The sequence below is a fragment of the Xenopus laevis genome, chromosome 7L, assembly GCF_017654675.1.
Source record: "Xenopus laevis strain J_2021 chromosome 7L, Xenopus_laevis_v10.1, whole genome shotgun sequence".
NCBI classification, from domain to species: Eukaryota; Metazoa; Chordata; class Amphibia; order Anura; family Pipidae; genus Xenopus; species Xenopus laevis.
The window spans coordinates 106537109-106560478 of record NC_054383.1 but is presented as its reverse complement, the minus strand read 5'-3'; the positions used below and the strand labels follow the sequence as shown (position 1 = coordinate 106560478).

General features: G+C 39.2%; 1 protein-coding gene across 1 annotated transcript in view; it reads left to right on the top strand.

Moving 5' to 3' along the window:
* arhgef16.L (Rho guanine nucleotide exchange factor 16 L homeolog) overlaps positions 1–23370 on the top strand; it is a 46488-nt gene that overhangs the window by 8796 nt on the left and 14322 nt on the right. The window contains exons 2-6 of the mRNA XM_018226157.2: positions 8075–8673; positions 9711–9762; positions 12670–12836; positions 17573–17629; positions 19587–19747. Of these exons, the coding sequence (XP_018081646.1) occupies positions 8095–8673; positions 9711–9762; positions 12670–12836; positions 17573–17629; positions 19587–19747 (1016 nt within the window). The 5' untranslated portion in view covers positions 8075–8094. The remainder of the gene's footprint in view (positions 1–8074; positions 8674–9710; positions 9763–12669; positions 12837–17572; positions 17630–19586; positions 19748–23370) is intronic.

The following is a 23370-nucleotide window of genomic DNA, read 5'->3' as shown; positions in this document are numbered from 1 at the left end:
TAAAACATATTTCAATCTTACCACCTGAGTCTAAAGATTCGTGTTTGAGTGTGCAGACCTGATTTTTTGTATGTGTTATATTTGGTTGCTCTGTAGGGGCGACTTAAAGGTTATTTTGCACCTCCCACTGCATCTTTTCTCTTGTATATTTCGAATTAGGTGTGCCCTCCATTTATTTGTATTTTCCTAAACAAGTACATAAACATTATCTGGACTTCCAGAAATAAAAAGTGTATTCTCTTTACACACGTACCAGATTCCACAGATTGAAAGGAAACCATGATAAGCTGTATTTGTTCACAGGAACCAGTTCTCCACCCACCTTAGGCTCACAGGTAATGCAACTCCTCCCTCGCTTTGTTCAGTTGTGAAGAGGTGGCTTCTGGGACGTTAAGCGAAGTCCCTCTGCTGTCCAGAGAATCTGTGCTCCACCTACTAAGGGCAATGGCGCACCAGAGGATTATTCGCCAATGATAAATCTCTGCTTCTGCAGGCGACTTATCTCCTGTAAAACTTTCCCACTAGCAATAATATGAATCGCTGGTAAAACCCATGTGTTGCCGATTAGTCTCCCAAAATCGACTTAATTTGCCTCAAGTGGAAACTTCAAGCGATTTTGGAAGACTTAAGCAACACCAGCGATTCACATTATTGCCAGCAGGAAAGCTTTTACAGGACATTAGTCGCCCGGAGAAGCAGAGATTTATCGCTGGCCAATAATCTTCTGGTATGCCATTGCCCTAAGGGATGTTGGGAAGTAATTTGTAAGATTATCATGGTTTCTTTTCAATCTGTGGAATTGGGTTTGTTTGTGTAAAATGAAAATGTTTATGTACCTTATCTATATTTGACCAGATGAATGAGCTCATGTCAAAAGGGGGGGGGCATATGTTCCCTATAATAAATTTGCCCTATGCCATTTATTTTTTTTTTCAGTTTTGGTTTATCTCCCCAGTTTTTTTCCTGCATTTAGTGTTAAATTAAATTTTCAGTGCCGGATTCGCTGGGCGGGCACCCCTAGGTCGTGCGCTCCGCGCGGTCCTAGCGCCCGCCCGCACTACCACACGCTGGCACAAAAGTGCCAGCGTGCGAGCGCCGAAGCACTGGGGAGCACAGGCGGCTGGGCGGCATGCCGCCCCCAAAAATGTGCCGCCCTAAGCCCGGGCCTATGTGGCCTCGCCACAAATCCGGGCCTGTACATTTTCCAGGTACCGACCCACCGTGAAGACTGGAACCTTTTGGGAGTTATGAGGTCACATTATCTTGGCAAGGAGAGAAGATAAGGCTGTTAGCCCCTATATCTCTTTCACAGGGGAGATTGCTAGTGCAATCAATTTTTAGTGTTCCTTAGTTTCCTTTGGTTTAGCTTCGGAAACCCCCCAGTAGCGAGGATTTATCGTAAGCGACTAAAAATCCCCTAGTGCCACCACCCTAACCCAGGACTTTTGGTTACATAATCTTCTTGGGCTCTTACTTTGGACCGACAGTCTGAGGGAGGCCAGAAAGTTTTCAGACTTATTGGGGTTACCACCTTTTCTGCAAACAAATACCAACCTACCTGTATATGTTATATCTTCTATCTTATTATATAAACGTGTCACCCATACCAGTCATGCCAATAGAGTTCCTGGGATCTCCAAACTTCAGATACCCTGAACGTAAGAAAGTCTGCTAGGTCTGCCAGCAGTCACAAGTAAAATATATTTCTTTATTATACAGTAATTGTTAGTGTATGTTGCTTGATGGGGAGCTTAGATTGTAAGCTCCGCAGGGGCAGTGACTGATGTGAATGAGAAATGATATCTGTTGGAATTTCTTAAATTATGGATAGTAAAATAAACTAAATATTACAGGTAATTTCCAAGTCCTGGGAAATTCTTATCATAGCATCTTTTTAAAATTCACTGCAAACGGCAAACTGAATGGCTGTTAATGATTTACACAGTGAGCAGTTTCTTATCTTGGGAACCAGTAACGGCAAAAATTGTGCACGTTAACATGTTTGAAGCTGCAGCAGCCCTGTCTTTAATATCCATGTGATGGCCGTCAGCCTCAGACATATAATATCTGTTGTCTAAACAAATCACAAACTGGTCTGGTCTTAAAGCTCTTTGACCCATTGGACAGAGAACATACTATTCAAATCTAACAAGTCCCCAAACCAACCAATATTCCGTAATGCTTCGATATTGTTTGCAGTCAGTAGGCCCTCCCTGTGCACATACAGATAATCATACAAAATAAAAATTTTTTTGAACTTATCTGCGCATGTCTGCCCACTTTTAGACTAAATGGCACACAAGGTTTTTAGGCAAATCTCAAAATGCATAACATTTCCCCGGGTCCATTTCCCCTAGGTAATACACATGCAGGATCTACTTCCAAAAACCCTCTAAAAAGAAAGGTATTTTTCATGATGCCTACTAGATCATCTGACCAATCAGCTATACGTGGTTCAAAAATGGAAAAAATGGGAACTATTGCATGCTCATAACCTAAAGAGGTGTTATGTGCTGAGGATACAAACGCTGTGGGTTTCTCGATAGAATTTTCTTCAAGATGCAGTGTTACACCACTAAAGAAAAACAGGCTGAGGATAATAAGGTGCATCCCTACATTTTTGTTATTACAGGTATGGGATCTGGTATGGAAAATAAAAAGTGAAATATCAGGTTGCTATGGTGGTACAGGTATGGGATCTGTTATCCGGAAACCTGTTATCCTGAAAGCTCCAAATTACAGAAAGAGTGTCTCCCATAGACTACTTTATAATTAAATAATCCCTGTTTTTAAAAAGTATTTCCTTTTTCTTTGTAATAATAAAACAGTCCCATTGGAAGCAAAACAAGCCTATTGGCTTTATTTAACGTTTACATGATTTTCTAGTAGACTAAAGGTGGCCATAGACGTAGAGATCCGCTCGTTTGGCAATGTCGACAAACGAGCGGATCTCTCTCTGATATGCCCACATTGAAGTGGGCAATATCAGGATGATCCCATCGTGGGCCCTAGGACTAGATTCGGCCGCGATCGGACGGGATTTTTTAACCTGCCCGATCGAGATCTGCCTGACTTTTGGTCACATTTCGATCGGGGAAGCCCGTCAGATGGCCCCACACACGGACCAATAAGCTGCCGACTTTTATTGGCCCGTGTATGGGGGCCTTTATGGTATGAGGATCCAAATTACAGAAAGATCCGTTATCTGGAAAACCCCAGGTCCAGAGCATTCTGGATAACAGGTCCCATACCTGTATATATTTGTACCGGTATAATTAAATGTGTCCAACAAATGTCAAAATCCAATCTGATGCTCAGGCATATTTCCTTAGAGATAAACTGCGGTGGTGAACTTCTAGTCGTAATTTGTCCAGATGACACTTCTTTGAAAGGTCTAAAGGAGGGAGATATGTTGGTGACAGAGGGACAGAAGCCATTCTCCCCTGTGATGGTTAGATAGTAACACACACTACTAAAAGCTTTCCTGTCACTTATTCAGCTGCCTGATATGAAAACTGTCACTCCAGAAGCTTGGCCCCCTTATCTATTACACCTATAAATCTCCTATCCATGAAGCATGTGCTGCATCCCTGTTTTCCATTTTATGGATTCCTTCCCAGGCTTCATGCTCTTTTTGTATACAAATGAAGATTTGGGTCTCCGTGCCAGTGTGTGTCCATTGGAAACACAAACCTTATATTAAAATTTCTGGAATATTGTATTGCTCCGAAGGCTGAAGACATCAGCAGTCCTGTAAGCATTCTGATCAGTGTGTTCTAGATTAAAGTTGTTATTCTCCTGCAAGTTAACTTTTAGTCTGATGTAGAGAGTGATATTCAGAGACAATTTGCAATTGGATTTAATTTTTTATTATTTGTGCTATTTGATTTATTTAGCTTTTTATTCAGCAGCTCTCCCGTTTGCAATTTCAGCAATCTGATCGCTAGGGTCCAAATTACCCTAGCAACCATGCATTGATTTGAATAAGAGACTAAAATATGAATAGGAGAGGACCTGAATAGAAGATGCATAATAAAAGGTAGCAATAACAATACATTTGTAGCTTTACGGAGCATTTGTTTTTCAGATGGGGTCAGTGACTGAAAGCTGGAAAGAGAAGAAGAAGGCAAATAATTCATAAATGATAAAAAATAAACCTACTGAAAAATTGCTTAAAATCTGCCATTCTATAACATACTAAAAGTTCACTTAAAGGAGAACTAAACCCTTAATTAAAAAAAACCCTACCCCCTGCCCTACATAGACCCCTGCTCCCCCCAGCCTAGCTGTTACCACGGGTAAATGCCCTTAACACTTTACTTACCCCTCAGTGCAGATTCAGGGCATCGGAGTTCACGTACGCCATCTTCTTCTCTTTGGTAATCTTCGGGAAGAGAGCGGCATATCAGCGCATATTCGTGGATAAATGCGCATGCGCCGAAAGTCACTAAAATTACTGAAGCGCCATAGAGAAGAAGATGGCACCTGTGAACTCTGATGCCCTGAATCTGCACCGAGGGGTAAGTAAAGTGTTAGGGGCATAAAGTGTTAGGGGTAACAGCTAGGCTGGAGGGGGAGCAGGGAGGTGGGTCTATGTGTGATGGGGGGTTAGGGTTTTTTTTATTTAAGGGTTTAGTTCTCCTTTAAAGGGGAACTGCCCTTTTAACTACAATGCAGGTATGGTTCCTATTATCCAGAATGCTCTACTTAAAATAAATGTAAACATGAAATAAACCCAACAGGATTGTTTTGCCTCTAATAAGGATTAATTATATCTTAGTTGGGATCAAGTACCAAGCTGCTGTTTTATTATTACAGAGAAAAAGAAAATCAATTTTAAAAATCTGAATTATTTCTTCCCTTAATTTGGAGCATTCTGGATAATGGGTTTCTGGATAACAGATCTCATACCTGTACCTCCGAGCAGATTGCCCCCATAGCCTTCTTAGGGCTGTGGCTAGGGTTGCCACCTGGCCGGTATTTTACTGGCCTGGCCAGTAAAAATTATGGTTGATCCCAATGTTATTAATATGGAAAAAAGATAAATATATAGGAAGGCCGGTATTTTTTTCCAGAAGGGTGGCAACCCTAGCTGTGGCACATCCAATACTTTTCTGCTGCCTATATTTAATCTTTATTATACACGTATTTTTTATTATTATATGTGTAAGCCTCTGTTTTATGCAAGAAGGATACTGTGTATATCATGTCGCTGGGCAGCTCTTCTTTGTTTGGTAAGGTATGTCTGCACCCATATATCCACCTTAAATAAAACAAATTCAGCAACTGTCCTGTTGCCATTGAGGATTTCTGCATAAATACCATGAATAGCAACTGCTTGTGGGTTTATTTTATTTTATTTCAAAGCTTGATATAAAGTATTTTTAGGAGGTTTAGGGGTTAAGTTGTTCAAGATAAGTCAGGCTGGCATGCATGTAATTTCAGGCTTTAAATATATTCTGCTGGAGAGGGGGTAGTTGAGGCCTAACTGTCATTTCAGTCCCAAGCACTGCACTGGAATGTTGGGGGCTGGGATTTACAGAGAAGTCAACCTGTGAATGTAAACTCCTATAGGCCTGAAAGTAGCATTATCTAGTTCCACTTTGTAAAGGCCCTCCCATTTCTGCCTAACATGGTTTCAAGGCAGAAATGAATTATAGGGATAGTTAAACAAGTAAAACAAGTTTTCTTTTTTTGTGCAAAGGGCATGTTGTAACGTTCCCACACAAAGACGGCTTCAATAGAGTAACTGTAACTTGGATACAAAACTGCTCTTGTATTAGATTATTTTGGAATTTATAAATATGCAGAACAAACACCAGTGTTTGAGAAGTTAAGCTATGAATCTGTGTATTCAGCAGCCCTACAAGTCTGGTGTACAGGTATAGGATCAATTATCCAGAATGCTTGGGAACTGAGATCATTTTTAAAAATTAGAATTATTTGCTTAAACTGCTTAGACTCTTTGTGCGATGGCCCTCCTGTAAAGAGCTTTCTGGATAACTGGTTTCTGTACAAGGGATCCGATAACTGTACAGGCAGATATTATTAGCCAGTTTGGGTAAATTTGACCAAATAAACCCAATAGGATTGTTTTACTTCCAATAAGGATTAATTAAATCTAAGCTTGGATCAAGTACAAGCTACTGTCTTATTACTACAGAGAAAACTGTAATCGTTTATAATAATCTGTATTACTTGGATATAATGAAGTCTATGGGCGATGGCCTTTCTGTAATTCATAACTTTCTGGATAATGGGTTTCCAGATAACTGTATAAAACAATTGCCAGAAACAGCAGTTCCCTCATTTTAACAAAATAAAAGAGCTCAAAGGCCTGCCAGAGCATCATAAGACCTCCCAGTGGGAAGTAGCCTAGGTCAATACTAATTTAAATTTTCACCATAGGTATATACAACATCTATAACTATTGCCATTGTCTCCACCTAAGTAAAGGAGGCCCTGCATGTCTGTTTCTCTAGTGAGCCCTAGGGGCAAGTATCGCCTTGAAAGAGCTCCACGAGAAAAACTTGCCAGTAAACCCTGCAGGTTCTATTCGCTCAGTGACTCTTGCCTTTTGATAGGTAAACTCTGAGCTTTTAATCTTTATAGGTAACCCATAAGGAGGTTCTGGAGGATGCCCAGAGCTTCCAAAAATCCTCATAGTGCAATTTATTTTATGTGTGTATCTGGGACACTTTTGTTGTACCCCAGCTGCTCAAACACTGTATCCAGGTAGCTTAAAGGGATTGATCACCTTTTAACAACTAGTTGTTTTCTGATAGATCACCAGAAATAATAAAATACTTTTTCCAATTACTTTCTATTTTTTATTTGTCACCGGTTTTCTAATATTGAAGTGTAAAGTGTCATTTTTCACCTTCTAAAGCAACTCTGGGAGGGGAGGGGGTAGTTGACCCTGTAAACCGTTCTAAATTGATACATTTAGTTGATACATTTCTTATCTTTGTCCCTGCTGAGCACAATCTCTGGGTTTCATTACAGGCAGCTGTTAGAATTGATGCAATAGTTGCTAATACGCCAGAGATGCTGCTGAGAAATGTATCAACTAAATGTTGCAAAATTGTAACAGTTCAGAGTCTGCACCTGAATTACTGAGCTGCCAGACTGAAACACCAGAGACAGGAACATTCAACTTTAAACTTAGATTTTGGAAAAAACTTTTAAAAAAAAAAAAGTCTTTATTTCTGTGGAACAATCTAAAAACGACTGAACTGAAAAAAGTGTTTGGAAGGTGAACAACCCCTTTAACTTGCTGAACCTTCTGAGCAATTAAATTTTTCATCTAGATTATTACGAATAATAATCATCTGTTAGAAGTCCTGTTATGTGTTTTATAAATGTGATGAAGTGGCTGTTTTCCAGCATATAAATATTACCCAAGCATGGGATTGTTTAACTTTTAGTAGATGCAGAGAGTGATATACGGAGACCATCTGCAATTGGTTTTTATTTGTGGTTTTGGGGTTTTTATACAGCAGCTCTGCAGTTTTCAGCAATCTGGTTGCTAGGGTCAAATTACCCCAGAAACCATGCATTGATTTGAACGAGAGACTGCAATATGAGTAGGAGAGGCCCTAAATAGAAAGATTAGTAATAAAAAGCAGCCATAACAATACATTTGTAGCCTTACAGAGCATTTGTTTTTTTAGACCCCCATTTGAAAGCTGGAAAGAGTCAGGAGGAGGCAAATGATTAAAAAAACTATAAAAAAAAAAAATTAGTCAATGGAAGATTTGATTAGAATTCGCTATTCAACAACATACTAAAAGTTAACCTAAAGGTGAACCACCCCTGTAAATCTTGCTGGCAAAAGTACCCCTAGCATCCACTGTGGCCATAAATAGCTACTTTTTGTTTATTTTTTAATCTGTGAAATGCATTCTGATGTAACCAACTGTTCCAAATCATGAAATGCAGGTAATCAAAGAAAAGTTTGATGCAAGTGATAAACTTTGGCCTCTTATTTCTATGATGGTGCTTTGATTTCTTATTTAAATTGTGCAGAAAATTAATAATATAACAGCATTAACAGATACTTCTGTGACTCTAGGGCTGCAACCAACCGACACCATGTCTCAAAGAAAATCTGATTCCTCGCTTGGAGAAAAATCCTCACTTTTGTTTGACAGAAAGAAATATGCCTCAGAATTTAAGAAGAGTGCAACCTTGGTCCCTGCAGTACCGAGAAGGACTGATGTGTCAAGAAGGACTTTAGAGCCAGTGGATAATGCCTCCTACATTCCAGAACGGATCCCTTCTCCCGTGGAAGCCTCCAGGGTTATACTAAGCACAGAAAGCCCAGCGGCACATAAACTTGGGACTCAGCAAATGATTCCCAAAGGTTTAGCTGTGGCCACTAAAACCAAAGTCCCACGTCATCATAGCTTTGCTGCCACGACGTTCACCAGAGAATTAGCCCGCAATGATCCAAAAAGGATATCGGCTCCCGATATTTGTCTGGATCCTTCCGAAGATGATATAGACACAGGGGGGACATTAAAAAGAAATTTAAGAAACCAGTCTTACAGGTCAGCTATGAAAGGCTTTCAGAACTTTGAAGACTCTGAACCTCAAAAGCCTTTCTCAACCTTAATGCCTGTATCAGAAGATCCATTGGCTCTTCCTCCGCGCAGTCCGGGGAGATCTAAGGTATGTTGGAGACAATGGACCAATGGGGGTCCTCAGCAGGGCTTCCAGGTGGAACAGATCATTTAAAATAAGAGCTCATGTATAAATTAATGTCTTCATCTTTTTGAACTTCATTGTCCAGCCATCCTCTCACACTATGACAGTGTGCATATTACAATAATGGGGCTAAATATTTCCACCTTATGCAACCATTAATTATGACTAATTGGCTTGAAGTGACTCGCAATTATATTTAGGTGTGGGGTAGATACACCTGTGAGTATTTGAAGGGAGTTCTAATACCTACCAACAGTCAATGTCTATTAATCTCTGTTAAGTAGCCTGTAAATATGATCTTGCTTTAAATGTGTCAAATTATTAAAAGTCTAAATCCGTGGTTCACAAAGTATGAGAGTGGCCTGGTGGGGTGGGGGCTCAGCCAGAAAGCTAACAGAATGCCCATGTGCTCTCATATATATCATTATGAAAGCCCACCTTGAAGGTCACTTATGGTGAGATTTGGGATGGTCACTTATTTGCTGTGCTAGATATTCTTAGAACAACTTTGTTATGAACTAAGGGGTGGCCTAACCAAATGTTTGACTTCCAAGGGAGGATTGAACCGATAAGGTCTAACAGCCACTGAGCTGTACAAAGTATTTAGGTACCAGTAACATTTCTACTATTAGTACAGGTATGGGACCTGTTATCCAGAATAATCGGGACCTGGGGATTTCCAAATAATTAGTCTTTCCATAATTTGGATCTTCATACCTTTAAATCTACTAGAAAATCATGGAAACATTAAATATTGCAATAGGCTGGTTTTGCATTCAATAAGGATTAATTATATTCTAGTTGGGATCAAGTACAAGGTACTGTTTTATTATTATAGAGAAAAAAGGAAATTCTTTTTTAAAATTTGGATAAGGTGGAGTCTATTGGAGATAGCCTTTTTGTAATACAGAGCTTTCTGGATAATGAATCCCATACCTGTACATGAAAGGTAACTGTTTTCTACAATAATACATGTTTTACACTTTTTTGACTTTTTGCAGAAAACCTTTGGAAGAAAGAGAATGCAGAGACATGCTGGTTCCTTCAAAGATGGTAAGTGTGAAACAGAGTATTATCAGTAGGTGATATCTCCAGTTAGTGAATATTAGATTAGATGAAGAAAAATATTTGACTGTAAACAAAGTGAAATATGTCATATACTGCCATGAGTTGTCCTTGTGCAGATGAACTTTACTATACAATAATGTAGTGTTGTGTCACTCAGCAGGAAAAACACATTAAGTGGCACCGCGTGTTGTTGTCAAGTTGTGCCTGGAGTACATTGTAGTCATCGCCTGTTGTATTGCTCATTGTGTATATGGATCCCTATGCAGTTGTAGGTCACTGTTAAACTCAGCATTGTGTGTGTCTGGTACTGTACAGTAGTTCACTGTGGATCTGGAGAATAAGCAGCCACTGTGTTACACTCAGCTGTATGTTGCTGGCTCTGTCTACATGACTTTTGCAGTTTTCTCAGTTTGGTGATGTAACTTGACTACAACTCTGTCTTCCCTTGGCAATCATTGAGTAATGGGCACCTGCAGTTGTTTTTTTTTTTTTTTTGCTTTTACAGTTGAGACATGACCAACCTTTCAATGCTTAGTCAGTGTCGATTGAGAGAGGCATGGGAACTTACTCCTGTATCAGGCTTATTGCATAATGAGTAGCTGAAGTGAAAGCCTGTTCATGTAGAAACTTGTTTTTTATAAAATGCCATGACAGCAGGTCTGTACCTGTAAGAAGGCTGCACAAAGGACCACGGTCAGCTGCGAGCTATATCTATACTTGTATATACTTGGCCTACAGTACAAAAGCACAACTAGGAATGTCCAGTCTGCTCTCCTCCAGATATGACTGCAGTTCCCAGCATCCATCTGTAGAGGCAAGACATGGCTGCATTCTGGGAACTCATGAGTATATTACTGCTGGTGTAACATTCCCAAAGAAAGCTGTATACTTAATAATATACAGAGGTGCCATCCATAATTTGCAATTTTCATAGTGTCTTCGAAACTGTAAATTCCAGAATGCCCAGCCAATCACTTAGTAGTGTAAATTTGAATTAGGAAAAGGGACAGGGGAACCAACACTCTCCGTGCAGCTTTACCGCAATTATTTTATATAGAGTAACCACAGTTCCCCTTTTATTCCGTCTCGTCAATCCTTGTTTCTCCTCGGGTACAAAATTCACACTGTTGAAATCCGTATGAGTCAGCGCTAAAAAAGCGGGGTAAATAAGACCTTTCAAAATCTCTTTTTACTCTAGAGGTCGGGGGTGATCTCTAACTTCACTTTTTGATAAATGTACCCCTATGAATTAAGTCACTGTGATAAAGTTGCTAGCACATGTCGCTTTAAAACTAATCTGTGTATATGGTTAATTGCGTTATCAAATAGTGTGATAAATAAGATCATGATGTCAATAGATTGGATTTGCACATTGATTTTAATTGCTGCGAAAGTCTAATTAATTTTTGAGGGTGTTTTTAATACAATCATAAAACAAGGGTTTCTTTTCTTCTTTCTCGTGAAATATATTTTGTAGTGTAAAGATATACGATTACTGTCTGGAAAGAGAACTTGTGCATGAATAAATATTGCATAATACAAACTGGTTTGTTCTCATACAGTTTTTGTTCACACTAATCTAAATAAGGTTTCTAAGTGGCCTGACACAGCCACAGGGGATGTTTGCTTGATCAAAACAACTTGCTTTTTCATGAAATGCCTGGTTATAGTTATTAAGCATGCCAAGACACACACACAAAGTGAGGGGGAAAAATCACACACAGCTTAGGTTTTTTTGGGATTGGTTGGGTGGCTGTCACAGGCAGGGCTGCCATCAGAAATCACGGGGCCCCGTACAACAAACCACCACAGGCCCCTGCCCTAGAGACCCACACACCAAAAAGCCACACAAACACGGGCACTAATAACCCATTGTTGACCAGGATTGAAAAAGGTCCAAGAGAGGACCGAAACGTTGGAAATGAATTTGTGAATAAAGCACATTGATTTTTTTTACCACAAATAAGGAGTGCGGGTCCATTTACTACGATGTATTACAAGATTTGACCCAAGAGTGCACTCGCTGTACTAACATATATATATTCCTCCATTGTTTATATTATTTCTATCTGCCTTCTTATATTTAGGGCAATGTCTCCAGTAGCTCATGTTTGGATAGAGTTGTAGGGCATGGAAGCTTTCATCTATGCTTTGGATGATGTATTTCACTTATATTAGGTCCTCTGCTTCCTTAATGTCAACTGACCATAAATCCACAATTCACCCACTTTTTTTTATATATATATATATATATATATATATATATATATATATATATATATATATATATATATATATATATATATATATATATATATATATATTCTAAAATAAGGAATGTCCTATGCACACAGCAAGGCAAGCTCCTACACTTTACTGTCCATAATACTGTCAATTAATAATGTTTCCATTGGCCGCAGTCCTCAGCATTCCCCTGTGTGGCCTGTACAACACTGTATGGAGCTTTATACACAGAGATTCGCTAGAAATGCCACCACATGTTTCAAGTGCCTTTTCCTTACGTTTCCTGATAAAGTTGTCTTGTGACAGGTAACATGGGGGCCTTTTTAGACGTATAGAATGTGCAAGCCCCACCCTTGAATACTGATGTTAAATTCTACACTTTGTTACCACCTTCCTCCATCAGCCTAAAGTGACAAACAAGAAAGCTGCCGAGGGAGTTGGGCAGGCTGCAGATCCCATTCTGACTGGGGAACAGCAACATTAGAATGTTCCATCGCCTTTCCCTCATCAGGCCATTGCTGTGGACAAAGGAGAGTCTAATGGACTCTACTTTGGCTCCTTCGTGTAAAGAGCAGGGAGAAAGTTCTGCAAGTGCCAGTGATGTCTCTGAAGGCTTCCTTCTTTCCCTAAGCCGACTTTTCTTTCCAGACCCCCGGCTGTACCAAGAGTTTCGGGAGAGAGGACTTAACTCCAACAATCAGGATGATGATGATCTGCTGGAGGAGAAGGGAGAGGCGGAGCAGCCAGTGCCAGATGATGGCATCGTGGTGAAGAATTATCGGCCTGCACAACTCATCTGGAGCCAGCTTCCCGAGGTATGTACTTTAATGCCTCAGGGATACTTCTGCTTATGATGAGAATGTCTTTGTGTCTTTTTAGCTTTTGTTAATATTAGGTAAGTGGTGGTCCAGAACTGCAAATATAACCTATGCTTGACAAAATTGTATACCGAGTGCTGTAGTTGGTTTGTAGTGAAAGAAAGGTTATTATTGGCTGTCTATACAGAAAGTCAGCTGCAACTCCAACAGAAAAGTAATTTATTGGTGTATCCCATATTCACCCATTTTACTATAAAATGACTCCTTGAGTAATCCGCGTAATTTTAGGAGGAAAAGTTATTGAATCAGATTTTCCCTCCCAACTAAACTTAATCTCTAACTAAGTCCATCTTAGTTATTAGAGACTTGTTTAACACTGACAGTGAGGAGGAGACTCATTATAAACAGTTTATCTCCCCTTAAACTGCTAAATCCATTTCCCTAACTATTCTCAAAATAGTTAGGGAAATACTGCACTGAATTGTCACATTCTTGGGTCAGTGGATACTGCCCTTTAACACCGTTGGAGAAGCAGTATCCCAGGCAGTCATTTAAATCTCCCTGGTGCTGAACTGCATCTTCATAGCACAAATCCTGAGGCATTTAATGTATGACTTGGTGCAGTACCTCCGTACCTTCAAAAGCTTTTTCGTGCAGTGTTTGCAGACAAACACAAGTAGCTTGTAGGCACACATGTACATTGCCTCTTGTTATTTGTTTATGATGATCTCCCATGTTTCCCATTCTTAGTGAGCTGATTCTAATCAGACTGTAATACTTCTTGGTTAAACGCATTGTTTAAACATGGACTCGTTAGCAGAAAATATACTGTTTTTAGACCAAAAAAATAGGTGGTAAATGTCTGGTTCATTGCTGGGTATTTCCTGCATGGACATATGGCTTTACATTGCTTTAGTTGTCCTTAAAGGGATTCTGTCATGATTTTTATGATGTTTTTATTTCTAAATGACACTGTTTACACTGCATATAATTCACTGTACAATATAGTTGTAATATTGGTGTGTAGGCAGCCATCTCAGGTCATTTTGCCTGGCTATGTGCTTTTAGAAAGACCCAGCACTTGGAATGCTGGGATGGAACTGCTTTCTGGCAGGCTGTTGTTTCTCCTACTCATAACTGAATGTGTTGCAGTGGGACCTGGATTTTACTATTGAGTGCTGTTCTTAGATCGACCAGGCAGCTGTTATGCTGTATTAGGGAGCTGTTATCTGGTTACCTTCCCATTGTTCTGTTGCTAGGCTGCTGGGGGGGAGGGGGTTGATATCACTCCAACTTGCAGTAAAGAGTGACTGAAGTTTATCAAAGCACAAGTCACATGACTAGGGCAGCTAGGAAACTGACAATATGTCTAGCCCCATGTCAGATTTCAAAATTAAATATAAAAAAATCTGTTTGCTCTTTTGAGAAACGAATTTCAGTGCAGAATTCTGCTGGAGTAGCACTATTAACTGATGTGTTTTGAAAAAAAACATGTTTTCCCATGACTATATCCCTTTAAAGCTAAATTTCAAAGAGAAAAGTGAATTTCTTTGGCATTGTATTGTTGCATAGGCTAGCAGGCCAGTGTTTTAGGGCAGAGAACTGCTGTGCCAATATCTGTCTATTCTTAACAAGGCTTGCTTTCTCCAGTGTTCCATCCCTCTTTCTCTGGTTGTAGTGCATGTGCAAATTGGACCATCCTTGGGGTGCAGGGTACTTTATGCACACTTGTAGTCTGAACCCTGTGGTGATACACAAAGCATAGCCTGAGGGGAACAGGAAAATGATGGCTGCCCTGTTGCAACAGAAAGTGCTCAAATACAATGCCATTGAGATTAAGACTTCTTTTTTAATTCCTAATAAATGTCAGCAATTTCTGCCTCTTATGTGAAATTCAATAGGAGGCTATTTATTGATTCTTTAGGGACTGCATTGTTCAACCCACAGGCACCACCATAGAGCCCTTATAGGAGCCAGGAATTGACAAGCCTGCTTGCTTGTCAGGGTGATATCTTGATATAATAAAACCTAACAAGATGCAGTTTGTTATAGAATGACAAAAATGTTGTGATCATCTCACCTTATTCATCCCGGAGTGCAGTATGTTTTATATGAAGAAGTGCCCAAAAGACCATGATGTGGAATTTCATCTTGCCCACTGGTGTCTCCAAAAGTGATATATATATATATATATATATATATATATATATATATATATATATATATATATATATATATATATATATATATATATATATATATATATATATATATATATATATATATATATATATAAATAGTTCGATTAAGAAACCGCACTCGCCATAAATGGACGCTAAATAAAAGGACGCTATGGACTTTGTATGCACTTTTACACCATTGTTTCACATGGCTTGAGAAAGAGCCTTTTCGGCTCGAAACGTCGCTTCTATGTATGTGCACATATATGGTGATGTAACTGTTTTACTATTTAATACAAAATATTGAGCATTTATGGCGAGTGCTGTTTCTTAATCGAACTATATATATTATGGAGGACTGACCGGAGACCTCATGGGACGTGCACCGCAAAGATACTGCAAAGCGTGAGTGCTGTTACTAGCGTTTGTATTATATATATATATATATATATATATATATATATATATATATATATATAAAGATATTTTTATTCAAACATCACTCATGTATCCAATGTTTCGGCCCACATTGAGATGTGGATGGATGTTTAAATAGAAATGTCTGTTTGAAAAAATCTCTGGAGTGCTGTACCACTTTACCACTTTGAAGGCTGTACATTACACTTGACCGGAGCACCCAGCATAAATCGTGGGAGGAAGAGTGCGGGTACTTTCAGGACTATTGTATATAAAGTATATATATATTTATTCTCTAATGTATTAAACAATATGAGGAAAGGACTGTGGAATACAGATGTGTGCTGTTTATGCTGCTGGGGACGTGAAGGGTTTGTGCTTGCAGTACAGAGGACGCATTTGGTGGGAACCATATTGAGCTGTCAGTGGGCGGCAGGATGAATCCAGGGGGAGTATGTGACCCATCCCAAGCTTAAATTGCTTTCTTGCTTTGTTTATTCTCCTCATGGAGAGTTCATTTGTTAAGCTGAGAGGGTGCAATACATCAAGCCCTTTTATTATGTACACATACCGAGAGCATGCTCCTGCCCAGTACAGTGTAATCAATGATTGCTCGCTAGGAGCCTAGAATAATGTTGTCTCCTTATTTATTGCCTCCTCCCATTCCCCACAGGGAAATAAGAGTGACTTGGGTCAGGCAGGAAGTACATTTTTTCATGCTGTGAGAAATATATATGGTTATATACTTTTAAGAATTAGGATCAACACACAAAACAATTTATTCTTTGGTGTTTGCATCTAAAAACGAATATAATTTATGTGGCAAAGGGGGCATATTTAGCAGCAGAGAAGCGCCCAAAACCTGCACTGTCCCCTCTCCTTCATCTCAATAGGAAATGCATGACATAGTAGAGAATACGTCCTGTATATTTAGGTTATGGTGAATCTAGTGAGTCCACATTGGCATTGCAGATAATTTGTAAGTAAATAAAAATACATTGAAGGAATTGCCTCCATTAGGGTGGTGGCAGATGTGGCTACTGGGGGAGATTAGTCGCCCAGAGATTAGCTGCCCTCACAAGGAAACTTCGGGCAACTTCAGAAAGCCGAAGTGATCGGAAATGCCATCCCGCTGGTGATTTACATTCTAGCCGGCAGAAAGGAATTTAGGTGAGATTAGTCGCCCGAAGAAGAGGCGATTTGTCGCTGCACGACTTATCTCCCCCAGTAGCTATGTCTGTCAACACTCTTAAAGTTCTGTATACAATGCACATCTTTGCTAGCAATTTGTTTGTTGAGAGGCATACTGTATAAAATTCCTGCCCCTTGCAGCTTCCTTTCCCAGCACAACTTGTCCCTATTTGTGGCACAATTCTTTGTGGCTCTAGTAGTACAAAATGTAGCACTTATGGATGCAATTACACTGAAATTGTAGTAATTCATTGTGCATTGTGAGTAACATAAGCACATCAGAATCTCAATTGTGTAGAATTATTTTATATATACTTTATAGATTACATTTTTGGCTAACTAACTGTATTAGAAAGTAATTTGGCTGCTGGTCATTCGGATCCCTTCTCATGCAGCCCCTGCGTTTATAGCTCCAGGGCTTTCCTTTTTTATTTTACACAGCCTATTTACCCAGTTTTTGTGCACTGTGTTGTATGGCAAACAAAAAATGTCCTTTCCCTAATATTTGCGTTGCTTTGTCACTCTTTCCCTCTAGGCCTTTCACTGATATTAGAAACATCAGACTTTCTCAGTTTCTTAGTCAACTATATTCGTCCTCTTTAGTTCCTACTTGAAACCTCTGGCAGTCTTGCTCACATATTGTCATATTTAAGGAAAAGCAAACATTTTAAAGTAATCCAAATCAATAAATAAATAGGATTTAAGCCAATTCCGTGGCCCGTTTGTAACTTGTAACCCTGATGAATATGCAGCTAGTGGTGATACATAGATTTCAGAAGACTTGGATTAGAGCTGGTTGTTAATCAGTAGATATAGGCTTAACAGTAATCCCATGGGTAATCTCAGTGAATCATTTTAACTTTGCTTTTTCTAGTTATTTGCCATTAAACACAATCTTATGTGAGCAGCAGCAGTGTTTTATCATATGAAATTGTCCATCTACAGGTACAAGAATCTGGGATTTTGAACAAGATTTCCCCTGAAGAGCGGAAGCGCCAAGAGGTAGGACTGATCATTGGGCACATTTTTAAAGGATCAATACTAAATAAAAGGTATCTTTTATATGAATACTAAATATGTCACACAGCAGTACAGGTATGGGATTTGTTATCTGGAAACCCTTTATCCAGAGAGCTCGGAATTACGGTAAGGCCATCTCCTGTAGTCTCCATTTTAATCAAATAATTAAAATGTAAAAAATGATTTCCCTTTTCCCTGTAAAAATAAAACAGTACATTGTACTTCATCCCAACTAAGATGTAATTAATTGTTATTGGAAGCAAAACAATCCTGTTGTGTTTAATTCATGTTCAAATTATTTTTTAGTTGATTAAAGGTATGGAGATCGAAATTACAGAAGGACCCCATATCTGGGAAAACTCCACGTCCTGAGCATTCTGGATTATATGTCTCATACCTGTACTGTTTTATAATTAAGTAGAATATTGTTGGAAATTGTTTAAACAATACAAATTGGTTTGCTTACTGTATATAGAGCCTTGAAGAATAGCACAAATGATCTAGATAATGGGATTTTGAATAACAGAACTTGTATTCTTTTTTTATAGTATTCTTCTTATATTTCCTGCACTTCTCCCTGTCACTTTCTCACAATCCCTTCTACCCACACTATATCTCCACCATTCCATCATTTCTTGTCATGTGATTATTTAATGTATTTTTCCCTAAAGGGTTATAAACATCTATCAGACAAAAGTGTTGTACATACCATTTTTTTTTTTAAAAAAATCAGATTTGGTAAAGATCCCTGTGCATTGGCAACATACTTGCTTTGCTTAATGTGTTTTTCTAGAGTCACAGGGTTGCCTTGCTTACCTCTAAAGGTGGCCATAGACGTAGAGATCTGCTCATTTGGCGATGTCGGGGAGAGCGTATCTCTCCCCGATATGCCCACATTGAAGTGGGCGATATCGGGCTGATCATAATGCATCCGATACAGGCGGTCGGATTGCGGGAACCACATAAACGCACAGATGCAGCCACAATCCTACGGGATTTTTTAACCTGCCCAATCGAGAGGCCAGATATCAATCGGGAAAACCAGTTGGATGGCCCCACACACGGGCCGATAAAAGCTGCCGACAGACCAAGTATGGCGGCCTTTAACCTGGACTGGCACTGGCCCAGGGCAATTTTCAGCAGGGGGGCTGCCTCCATCTTCCCCTACCTTTCCAGGCATCCCATGTACCTCTTGAAATTTGGTGCATTCACAGTACAGAATGTATTGGAAGACTCTGAATTTGGCACAGGAGATTCCTGGGTAATTAGAGGAAGATGGCGGTCCTCCTGTGAAAAACTACCCCCACCCTTCTGCTAACTATTCCGGGTTGTGCATTTTTTATGGAAGAGGAGCCCTGGACCAGGGTAAGAGATTAATTAAGTCATTGGCACCTCCATGGACTCTTTAGCTTTTCATGTCATTCTAATGGACCAGTTCTCAGACCTGATGGTCCAGATCACTACAGAGGCCCTCTCAGCATTTACTGGAATGTGAGTTTAGAGAGTGCAGCCGAGAAGGATATCATGGGGCAAAGGGATGTTTCACATAATTAGGGCTTACAACTAGTGATGGGTGAATAAATTTGCCAGGGGTGAATTCGCGGCTAATTTCTGCATTTCGCCACTGGCGAATCAATTCTTGAAAACTGCTGCTAAAATTCGCCGGCGTCAAAACTGCCGTGCGTCAACATTATTCGGATGCCCATTGACTTTAATGCCAGCATCAAAATTGACGCAGCTATTAAGATTCGCTTTTCGTTTTTTGCAAATCAAAACAGGACAAATTCGCCCATCACTACTTACAACTGACATTTAGAACCCATTAATAGTAATAGTCGATCCAAGTGCAGTTGACTTACAAGCACTAGACTAAGCAAGTTTTTGGGCTTTTCATGCAAGGATTTGCTCTTCTATTAACAGAAGATTTGAATTGTTCCAGGCAATATTTGAGATCATTACTTCAGAATACTCCTATCAGCACAGCTTGGGCATCCTTGTCCGACTCTTCCAAAAATCTGAGGAACTAAGACAAACTATTACCAACACTGACCACCATCATCTGTTCTCCAACATTGCAGAGATACTGGAAGTCAGCAAAAGGTAGTGCCCATCATTTTCTCTTTTAGGCTTTCATGCTGTGTTTAGTAATAGCAATATACAAGACTTTTGATGGCCCTTTAACTGTCTCCCTCTTCTCCTACAAGCTTTGAAGACCAAAAAGGTGGGATTTAGTAAAATAAGAGCTTTCAATTCACCGTTTTGTATTGTTTACTGGAAGAACCTGAAAAAAATATGTATTTTTGTTGTTGTTTTGTTGCCGTATAAAAATTCATTGCGACTAGTAATTTTGGGAAAATGTCGTTGGTGCCTGGGTATCTTCCCTTGCCTTATACACAGCATATGTATGCTAAACGACTAATAGCTTTCTCCCAGTTGGTCATTTTCCCATGAAATAGAGCTCTATGGGGAATAATTTCATGTGAAGAAAGAGGAAGCCGCTTCATTCCCAAATGCATGCACTCTATTATAGAGCCAGGACTTTTGAAGGAGGTCAGAGACACTAGAGCGCTGCATCACACAAGGAAAGCATTAAAGGCAGCCCTTAGATTTCTGTTCTAGAGGAATGTGCAGGGCTCGCTGACTGCTGGGCTGGAGACATGAACGTTTCCATGCTTGGCCATTTCATTCACATGAGAAGAAGCATTTTTTTTCACGGTATTGGGATCTGAGTTTAAAGACAATGTTCACCCTTAGAATTTACTTTTAGGGGCATATTTGTTATGCTTTGAAAAAAAAACAGCGGGATAATACACCACACATCGCCAGAATCCGACGTGTAAAATACGGCGTTAAAAAAAAAAAATGGTATCAGGTTTTACTCGTTTTTTCTTAGAGTGACTTCTGCAAAAAAGCAATGTAAAATAAAGCAGAAAATCTGGCGTTCACATGATGTAAAATTGCACGCACCTTGATACGTTCGCCATTTATTTTACACCGTTTTTTCGGCGAATTTAATTTCACACAGCATAATAAATATGCCCCTTAGTGTGCCATGTATAGTCACATTCTCCATGTGCATTCCTGGGTTATCCCAAGTGACTTTTGAGTAATTAACCTTTTAAATCATTTGTACCTTCAGCTGCTTTTTGGTTGTTATGGTCCCACTTGCCATAGCAACCAGACAGGGTATTGAGAACAAAGGCAACACTTTAAAGAGAAAATGAACTACTTTAAATGAATAACAACAATAGAAATTGAATTCCGGGTCACAGAATAAAACTTCGTTGTGCTTCTCTGACATCTCTGACTTTAGCAAAGAGCCAGCATTTTACATTTTTGGTCAGAGAAAGGTAGAAAAGTAAAATATGGCAATCCCCCTTAAGTAAAGCAATGGGTTTAGAATACTGGTGTCTTTAAAATATTCTAAAATGAGGCATGTAATTGTTTTGTGGTCATAATATGAAGCATAACCAGGATTAGGAATAGCTCAAACAACAGCCAGTATAGAATATTGCCTAGACTGGGCTGAGACTGGGGGTTTACTGGTCATGGGAGTCTTCATTCTGCTTTTTGGAAATGAGGTCCTGGGGATGACATAGAAAAAAGATTTATTTAGAGATTTGTCATTATAGCACATATTAAATTTGTTGCTAAGAGCAGATTAATGCAGTTTTAGCTTTAGTATGGATGTACCGGTATGCTGGATTAAAGGGGTTGTTCAATTTTAAATTAAATTTTAGTATGTTATGGAATGGCTAATTCTGTGCTGCTTTCCAATTGGCCTTCATTTTCTCTATTTTATAGATTTTGACTTATTGGTCTTTTTAACTTTCAAATGGGGGTCACCCATCAAATGCTTTGTAAAGCTACACATTTATTGTTATTGCCACTTTTTATTACCCATTTTGCTATTCAGGTCCTCTCCTATTCATATGTCAGTCTCCTATTTAGATCAATGCATTGTTGCTAGAGTAATTTCATACCTCCCAACTGTCCCTTTTTCGGAGGGACAGTCCCTCTTTTGACGGCTCAACCCACAGTCCCTCATTTGTACTGGAAAGTCCCTCTTTTCTATGCAATGAACAGCCAGAAAAAGAAATAAAGTTTCTCACTTGATTGGCTTTTAGCAGAGAGCCCAGAACAGCTAACAGGTGCAAATAAGATACATTGTAACAATTTTGAGACACAAAAACACAGTTTAGATAAGGAGAAATATTTTCAAACTTTCATAACCTGCCAAATTTTGTAAAACAAACATGGTAATTAGGGCATGTGGTCACAGAAAGGGGTGTGGTCAAAGAAATTGCTGCGCTACGTGTGGGAAAATTTTTTTTGTCCCTCTTTTTACTTCCAAAATGTTGGGAGGTATGTAATTTGGACCCTAGCAACCAGATTCCTGGAATTGCAAACTGGAGAGCTGCTGAATAAAAGCCGAACAAAATCTAGGATTATGTGCTGTGTTTTGTATGGGTCTCCCACAGATTCCTCCTGCGCTTCAAACACATGTTCTAAAGAAACTAACCTTCCTGTATGGGTGTGCTGATAATGTTATAGGGCAATTAGATTGTTAGCTTCCTTGGGGAGATGATGGTATACACTATTCCAGGTATGGTATCCGGACACCCGATATCCAGAATGCTCCAAATTACGTGAAGGCCAACTCCTATAGCCTCCATTATAAACAAATAATTCTAATTTTTAAAAATGATTTCCTTTTTCTCTGTAATAATAAAACAGTAGCTTGTACTTGATCCCAACTAAGATTTAACTAATCCTTATTGGAGGCAAAACAATCCTATTGGGTTTATTTAATTTTTAAATAATTTTAGATCCGTTACCTGGAAAACCCCATGTCCCAAGCATTCTGGATAACAGACCCCTATACCTGGATATATTTTTATGTAACTGCTATAGCATGTCATATTACACACAGCCACAGCATACTGATTCTAAACAGTAAATGTAACCATATACCTTAAGTTTGCTTATGATTCTAATACCTTATTTGTTTTCCAATACGTGCCGTCTGTAGTGGCGTTGGCTGGAAATGACACCATTAAGCAGGGAGATAAAATCTAACATGAAGCAGAGAAACAATAGGTTGCAGCAATGAAACTGATATGGTTCTAGCCCGACACAGATGCAGCCATATGCCAACTACAGTTTCTTCAGGATAGTATTTAATGACCTGTCATTTGGGCTTAACTTTGTTGAAATTCCTTCTGGATATCTGGAAGCTTTTGACAAGAGGCCTGACCTCCAGGATAGTCTGCTTCTACCACTTAAATCCTCATGGCCATGCTGCTTTAATCACTGGATCCCATCTTGGGCTTATTTTTCCCACTTATTGCAACATTCTTAGCTGGGGCCGACGGCTGGAAATTGCTGTTGTTTCATATTCAGTCTCTAGAGTAAAAGAAAATTGAAAAGCTACATTTTAGAAAATTCCCAAAATGTGCATCATCTATGATGGAAAAAATGCATTTGTTTGTTTAAAGACATTGTTCTCCTTTAAATTAACTTTTAGTATGATGTAGAGTGATATCCTAAGAGCGTTTACAAATGGTTTTTATTTTTTTTATTTGGGGTATTTTTTGGTTATTTCACGCTCTCCTATTTGCAATTTCAGCAATCTGGTTGCTAGGATCCAAATTACCTTAGCAACCATGCATTGTTATGAATAAGAGACTGGAATATGAATAGGAGACGTGAATAGAAAGATG